Raw genomic sequence first — 8,486 nt, 5'->3', positions numbered from 1 at the left:
ATGCAGTTGTGAGGTAAGAGAACAAACACTTCCTTCCCTTGAGGAGGCATCTGTGACTGCCCCCCCCCCCCATTGCAGGATGCAGCACATGCTCCATTGGCACAGCTACATCAGCGCTGGAATGTTGGATAGGATTTGGACCTTAATCAGCCAGAATGGTGGTGGGGGTCCACAAAAAACCCTGAAAAATCAACTCTGCTGTTACAAATCCTGTCCAGCCTGTGGGGGAAGAGAGACCAGCTTGTCTCATTTTCCCAGTTCTGCAATCCTATCCACACTTTGCTGGGAGTAAGCTCTATTGACTACAATGGGACTTACTTCTGAGTACAGGTGCCTAGGATTGGGCTTTTAGGCTACAATCCTATCCACACTTTCCTGGGAGTAAGCCCCATTGACTGTAATGGGACTTACTTCTGAGTAGACATGCATAGATTGGGCTCTTGGGCCACAAGCTATTCACACTTTCCTGCTCCACTGAGGGCCTAATCCTATCCAATTTTGCAGTCGTGCCAGTGGGGTGTGCGTGCTGCATCCTGTGATGGAGGGGCAGTTACTGGGACCTTCTTAAGGTATGGGAACATGTGTTCCCTTTCCATGGGGCTGCATTGTGGCTACACTAGAGCTGGAAAGTTGGATAGGACTGGGCTCTGACTCTGATGGGGCTTACTTCTGAGTAGACATGCATAGATTGGGCTCTCGGGCCACAATCCGATCCACACTTTCCTGGGAGTAAGCGTCATTGACTCTAATGGGACTTCTGAGTAGACATGCATGCGAAGGATTGGGTTTTAGAGCTCCTTTGCATTCCCCAAGTTGGTTCCTGCTGGTTTTCCGCAAAAGGGGAAGCGGTGACTTCAGCCAAGGTTTCTTTGGCAGCGCCGGCGCTTCCAAGGAAACCTTGTTGTGACGGGGGGGGGATTCCTTCCCCAGGAGGAGTCGGAGCGCGCGCCTCGATTTGCCAGCTCCGCGGGTTGGGAAGGGCTGCGAGTGGCTGGCGCCGCTTGCAGCTGTAGCTCCGCCCGCCCGCGCGGCCGAGGGCAGAGCCTCTTGCAAGCCCGTCGCCGGAGGCGTCCTGGGGCTCCTGCGGCGCCGTGCAGGGAGGGCAGCGCGAGGCACCTCTCGGGCGCTGGGCGCGGACGGGCTGAGGAGAGGGGCGCGGAGGGAGCCGCCAGCGGCCATGGGGAGCCTGAAGGAAGAGCTGCTGAAGCCCATCTGGCACGCCTTCACCGCCCTCGACCTGGACCGCAGCGGCAAAGTCTCCAAGTCGCAGCTCAAGGCAAGTCCTGCAGGGCGCCTCCGCCGCGCCGCCGACAGGCGGTTCCCCTTTTCTGGAGCGCCTCCGCCGCCCGAGGGGGAAGGAGGAAGGTCCGGCTGGCTGTCTGGCGCGGCCCAGGCTTCGCTGTTCAGCGGGGCTACCAGGTCCAGGCTCTGCACCCCTCGAGGTGGGGGTGAGGAGGGAAGTTTCTCCCACCCTGAGGGTGGCCCCAGAGAAGCGGAGGTTCTGCCCGGGGTGCCCCCTTCCCCCCCCCCGTGGGTGGAAGCTCAGCAGCTGAAGCCTTTTCTCAGCAGGGACTGTGGGAGGGAGAGGATGCAGGGACCTGGTGGGTGTGGAGGTAGGTGAGGCAGTGCCTCCCCACAGGAGCCCTTTGAAACGCGGCGCCATCAACCCATGTGCGGAGCGCATGGGTTGTGGGTGCTTGGGCACCTCACACGACGGCGCTGTGCTTCAAAGGGCTCCTGTGGGGAGGCACTGCCTACCCACCCACCGCACATCCCTGAGAGAGTGGCACTTCCACCAAGGAGATGGCTCCACTGTGGTACTGGCATGGCAGGCATTCCCCACACATGTGAAGGGTGACTCTTCCAGGTCTGGGAGAGCAGGCAGCATCTGGACTTGGCAACCCTTATTATTCAGAGATGTGTGGTGGGTGGGGAGGCAGGTGAGGCAGAGCCTCCCCATTGGAGTGCCACTGTGTAAGCGCAACCCATGTGAATGCTTGCACACCTCACTCAGTGGTGGTGCTTTTCGAAGGACTCCAGTGGAGAGGCTCTGCCTCTCCTGCCTCCCCACCCACCATTCAACCCTGTTATTATTAGATGTCTCTGGGCTGACTTTTTCCCCTGCCTCCAAAAGCAGGGAAGGACGAGAAGTTCCTTCTTATTTCAGGGAGGCTCCTAAGGAATGGAGCACAGTGGGGCCCCCCTTGGTCATAGGGACCCTTGTCATATTTACCTTTCTCCAGTATAGTGTTTATTGATATGGTGATATGATGTATTCATGGGCTGGGAAAAGGGCCCTCATTTTCATCAACCAAGGAACTACCTTAATAAAGTCCAAGTCTGTGCCTTGAAACAGAATAGGTTCTTTTGGACACTGAGGCTGTGTAACTCAAACAGTTGATTCATTCTGACAGAATTTCCTGCATCAAGAAAAATACCCTTGTTGTGACCCTTTGATGTTTGCATTGCAAACAGTCAATGAGTTTTAAAATTGCACAGAATAGGTTCCTCAGGAAACATGTTCCAGAAACATTTTGAAAGACCTTTGTCAGTGTAAGTTCACTGGATCTGTGCATATGGTTTGTCATATGTCCATCTCCACAACTCAAGAAATGTTTATCATAATATCCCATTGTAAATTAGTGGAACCAAATTGTATAAGTGAATGTTAAGCAGACTTAAATGCATCCGATATTTGCTATGTTTGGCTCCAGGCTACTAAATTACCAGGCTTGTGGTGTAACTACAGTCTGCTCACCTCACACACTCAGGATAACTCCACCTTCATTTACTGTATATGGCAATTTGAATTGACCCTTTGGGCAGAAGATTTAAGATTTCTTGAAATTAGGCACCCTCATCAGACTGGGTAAGGTGGTTCACTTAAGGCAGCAGAATCTGGAGTAATATTAAAGATCAATATTATCATCTTTTTGCCAGCCTGGAGGGTGCTGTTTGAATTTTCTGTCTTGGGTACAAAATTGTTTTCAAATGTCTCTGGGACTATTCCATAGTTCTCATTCTGGCAGTATGGGCGTGGATTAAAACTCATTTATTCTAGTGTCATTCCCTAGTTCAACATTTTCAACCAGTGGTACTTGAGGTGGTGTCCGGTGGTATGTGCAGGACCCCTGGACTCCTGCTTCCCAGCAGCGAGACCAGCAATGCAATGCAACAAACAGCGGTAGGAGGCTCAGTGACCAGAGCTCAAATGCATGCTTTTCGCATACTCAAAAAAGCCCTCCTATCTGTCCTGAGCCTCTTATTGGTGTTATCGGGTCATGCGTGGCCTCCCAACCTGGAAGTTACTGGAGAAAACATCATTGCCAGTTACTTCCAGTGGTATAGCCAATATGTGGACCATGCGAAGTAGTATGGTGGGGGACAACGTTGAGAAATGCTGCCCTAGTTCATTGATTTCAATTGGAGGATCTGGGTTTGAGTTTCTGGGGTAATTTGGAGCAGTAAGCTATAGAAAAGGGACTTCTGAGTAACAAATTGGGCTAATAGGTTAATCTAAAACCAAGGCAACTTTATATCAGTAATTTTGGGTGCAGACCCTTCTATCTGTTTACAAATTATTAGGCATTTATTGCCTTGAAGTTTAGATCTGGACCCTAGGACCCTGCTCTCATGGCCTTCATATCTATTCAAATATTGATGAATTACATTATTGGTGTAGATCAGTGGTTCCCAAACTCCTACAGGGGAGTTGGGAAACTTGTAAGTCTTTACAGGGGCAGTGAGAGCATATCAGCAATCGTGATATCGTGTGGCCACAGTGACCTAGGGGTTTCTTTATGTACCTGGGGGAAGTGCTGGCCTTTGGGAGGGTTTAGGTGCTCACAGCCCTCTCTGCAGGTCTCTCCACTGTTCCAAACAGTTCTCATCTCCAGTTGCAACCCACTTCTGTGTTGCAATCATAAAACTGGAAGTGGGACGTGATCAGAAATAAGAGCTGTTTGGAGCAGTGGGAAGGTCTGCAGAGGAGAATGTGAGCCCCCCACACCCTGCTGAAGGTTAGAGCTGCTGCTATGTAAAGAAGCCCCTTGGTTGTGATGCCCTCATGATTGCTGCAGCACTGTCACTGCCATCACTGCAGTGATCCCCCTTAAGGGGAATATCCTGCTTCCAGTTCCCCCGGTTGGTCACAACCCACCAGTTTGGGAACCACTGGTGTAAATCTTTCTGTGCTCTGAGGATGTATAGCATGTAGTCCAAACTAGCTTAAGCCACAATTGGGGCTGCCAGGCACAATTGTAATGGAGCTAATTAATCCATTTTACTATGACAATTCTCCCATTTTTCTGTTTCATATCTTTCACAACCCTGATTTCATCGTTTGCAGCATTAAAAAGGCGTCAGTCCCCTCCCACTTCAGTTATTTTTTTATGACTAGCACTGTCTTTCTTCTGCAGTGGTCCACAATATTCAAGCACCCAAATAATAGAGCTGGCTTTGTTCCGGTCAGCATGACGCTTGCCAGAAGGAGACAGATATTCTATACTGCTCTCTTATTGGAGTGCCAACATGAGAAGTAGTCAAGGGGTTCCATTCTTTTCCTTGCACATACTGTGAGGAGTGTTCTCAACAAAATGCTCACACAGTTTGTGGATCTTTGATCTGCAAATCTGGGTACACTCCATCAGACTCTCTTGGCCATAAATCTGTCTGGTTAAGCCAACTTTAAAGAATGTTTTGAATAGGGCTCTACACCTGTGGGATGCCTTGGACAGTCGGTCATTGTGCTGCTCACTGGGTCAGCTGTAGTCTGCGCTGTTGCTGGCCAAACTGAGCGCTCTATTAATAGTTCAAAGCAGTATTTCTAAATGTATAATTGTTCTCTTTTTATGAGACCAAGGGGCCTAAGGCCTACTGGGGAGGAGCAAGGGAGGGGGGAAGTAATTATCTCTGAACTCTCTTAATGTGTTTGAAAGGGAACTTTGCATTCCATCAGTTGTTCCTGTGTGGTGTTTTGATTTACATCTCTGGTGTTTGAGGCAGCTCTGCACAATTGTTCTTCCAGTTTTAACCCATTTCCTTAATATAGGGTTGCAGGTGGTTATCCTGAGTCAAAGTAGCAGAGGGAGCCCTCATCCCACAGCTCAGGTGAAAGGTCGAACAGTCGTCATCATGCTGAAAGCAGTTGCATCAAGCCAGCATGGGCTCCAGCAAGTCTCCATTGGGCCAGAGGCTCATTGGAGACTGGGGGCTCCCTGCGGGCCCGATTGGGAGCCTCCGAGGGCCACAAGTGGCCCCCGGGCCGGGGTTTGGGCACCCCTGCTTTAACATCTTAGAGTAAGTTTGGACATTGTGGAGGGTGGTGAGAAGAGGCGCAATGCCCTCTTTTTCTGTTCCCCATGTTTCACTGTAGTGTCAAAAGCTGACACTATCATCCAGCTCCAGATGCATAAGCTGCCCCTATATCAGATGCTTGTACATCTTACTGCAGATGGCAACAGTTGCTCTATTTTGTATATTATGAAGAACATGGGAAACAAGAAGCGCAAAGCACTTGTATTTCCTGTTCCCTCCTTATACTATATTCAAAGACACTCTAAACAACCTCTAGCTTTGTAGGCAGGTCTTTTCTGCATGGGGCAGGAATGTAAATCTTCTTGCTTTTCATATTGACAGTCCTTGAGGAAAAAGTCCTGCAAGTTAACCCTTGCTAACTGGGTAAAGAGGCACTTTTTCAAATCGGTGTTCCACTTTTATTTAGCAGGGGGAGAGCAACTGGCCCTCCTCACCCCAGCAGTGTCTTTTCTAGTGGCTATCTGCTGATGTTTTGCATCTTTTAGATTGTGAGCCCTTTTGGGACTGGGAGCCATTAGTTATTTGATTTTTCTCTGTAAACTGCTTTGTGAACTTTTAGTTGAAAAGCGGTATATAAATACTGATAATAATAATAATAAGTTATAAGTAGCAAGAAGTCATTGGAGGACTAAGTTGTTTCTTAGTTAAGAGATGAACCCTGCCAATTTTTGCACTGCTATTATGCATTGCTTCATGAAACATTGGTGGGTCTTAGGCTTAGTTGCTCGCCTGCATTTACATATTTAGACTTCAGTATAGTATCTTTTTTTGGATGTAATTATAGTTTACTTATTATAGTCTTTATGCCTACACTGTGCAGAAACTTGCATTCTCGTCTTTTTCATCCTTCCTGTTAGCTTTCTTTTGCATGAGCCAGTTTCAAAACCTGTTAGGCTACATTTGAATTTGACAATAAAAAGACTCTAAGTATATTGGTTGGATGACTAGGCATGTTCAGATACCACAAGCCACATCTGTGGGGTTCTCTTAAGAGCGCGTGTAGACTGGTTCTCCTTGTTGGATTTTATTTACTTTTCTAATGAGGTACAAGTTTTTGTGGGAAAACTCACTCAGAGACATAGCTAGGTCATTTAACACCTTGGGCCCATACATTTTTGCCACCCTCCCCCTGCATACGACTATTATAGTAATAGTCATGACATGAAATGAATAATAATGACCAGAATATAAATGCAGTGATCATTTCCCCACAAGCAGGGGATGAAAGTCAGTGCCCTCCCCTACGCATATTACTCGGTGACATACTGCCTTTGTAGCTGGAGGTTCAGTGTATCCAGCATGGTTAATAACCACTGGTAGAACTGTGGTCCGCCATGAATGTTTAGAATCCACGTCTAGAGTAATCTAAGCCAGTGACCAACTTTCCACCCACCCCAACATTAGCTTCCAACCCCCTCCTCCAACAAGCTGTATGTGACCTGAAAGTCTTTGCATACAAGCAAAACCCATGAGAACATTTTTTCTGCTATGATTATAAACTTTACATAGTTATATATTCACAGAGTTATTCGAACCCATTCCCTCCTCGGTCCTCATTCCCACCAGAATTCACAGTTCACTTAATAACCCCCCCCCAATAGCAACCCTTCCTCCCATTGCCCCCTTACTCATGTCCCACCTTTCAACATAAAAATTTTTTCCAATCACCTCCCCCAACATTAGAGCCCCACATGTTCCCCTCTCCATGATCCTAGTCGCATCAGGTTCTGGAGTCCACTTTAAAAGTAATCTAAACCAGTGATCAACAACACCGAAACTTCCCACTAGTGCAGTGTTTCTCAACCAGTAGTATGGGTACCACCAGTGATACTTGAGATGGTGTCTGGTGGTACTCGTAGGACATCTAGATACCTGCTGCCTGGCTGCAAGACCAGGAACGTGAGGCAACAAACAGAGGTTGAGACTCAGCTTGGTAGGCAGAACTCCAAAGCTTGCTTTCCTGCATTCAAAAAGCCCTTCCATCCACCCTAAGCTTCTTACTGGTGGTTTGTCATGTCGCATCTGGCCTCCCAACCCAGAAGTAACTGGCAATGATGTCATTGCCAGTTACTCCAGTGGTACTTTGAATAGGTGGACCATGTGAAGTGGTGCAGTGGAGGACAGATCTTGAGAAACACTGCACTAGTGACATCACTAGGGTTGATGTCACCCAGTGTGATAACTCATGGTGTCATCCCTTAGCTGTACTTATTTATTTTACTATATAACAATACAGGTTACCCAACAAATCAGTAGCTAACAAAACAACTAATGGCTAACTTGATGACGCTTACCCAAATGAATAGGAGTTCTAGTATTAGCTCTGATGCACGGAAATGAAAGCTGACTCCTGCTAACACTTTATTGGTTCCATAAGTATTGATTCTCAAGTATTTTGTCTAGTTCTGGTCGCCACATCTCAAAAAGGACATAGTGGAAGTGGAAAAGGTGCAAAAGAGAGCGACTAAGATGATTACTGGGCTGGGGCACCTTCCTTATGAGGAAAGGCTATGGCCTTTGGGCCACTTCAGTCTAGAAAGGAGTCGCCTCAGGGGGGACATGACTGAGACATACAAAATTATGCATGGGAAGGATAAAGTGGATAGAGAGATGGTCTTTGCACTCTCACATAACACCAGAACCAGGGGACATCCACTAAAATTGAGTATTGGGAGAGTTAGGACAGACAAAAGAACATATTTCTTTATTCAGCGTGTGGTTGGTCTGTGGAACTCCTTGCCACAGGATGTGGTGACAGCATCTGGCCTGGGCGCCTTTAAAAGGGGATTGAACAAGTTTCTGGAGGAGAAATCCATTATGGGTTACAAGCCATGATGTGTATGTGCAACCTCCTCATTTTAGAAATGGATATTGTTACATATTTTAAAAGCTGGGGGCATATCCCCATCATTGAGATATTGAACATCATTACTTTTCTCACAGCTTTTAAAGCCAAAATGCAAAATGACTTATATAGCTTATAGAAAGAGGAAGGATTGATACTTGTTAGAGTGAGTGAGAGGAAGTTCTCCAGACAGATGAAAGATGTAGTTCCACATTGATAAACTAGTGGAAAGTTGATGAATCTGACTTATTAAACACAATAAGTGTTTTAAGTGCAGTGCTTCAGGATAATGAGGAACTTCTCATTCTGATAAGTAATTCATGTT

General features: G+C 47.3%; 1 protein-coding gene across 1 annotated transcript in view; it reads left to right on the top strand.

Moving 5' to 3' along the window:
• The first annotated feature begins 1,152 nt into the window (after positions 1 to 1,152).
• The window catches only part of SWAP70 (switching B cell complex subunit SWAP70), a 51,293-nt gene continuing 43,959 nt past the window's right edge, over positions 1,153 to 8,486 (top strand). Inside the window, exon 1 of the mRNA XM_066627768.1 lies at positions 1,153 to 1,276. Within this exon, the coding sequence (XP_066483865.1) occupies positions 1,178 to 1,276 (99 nt within the window). The 5' untranslated portion in view covers positions 1,153 to 1,177. The remainder of the gene's footprint in view (positions 1,277 to 8,486) is intronic.

This window comes from Tiliqua scincoides, chromosome 1 (assembly GCF_035046505.1).
Source record: "Tiliqua scincoides isolate rTilSci1 chromosome 1, rTilSci1.hap2, whole genome shotgun sequence".
NCBI lineage: Eukaryota > Metazoa > Chordata > Lepidosauria > Squamata > Scincidae > Tiliqua > Tiliqua scincoides.
This window is presented reverse-complemented; position numbering and strand designations above follow the sequence as displayed.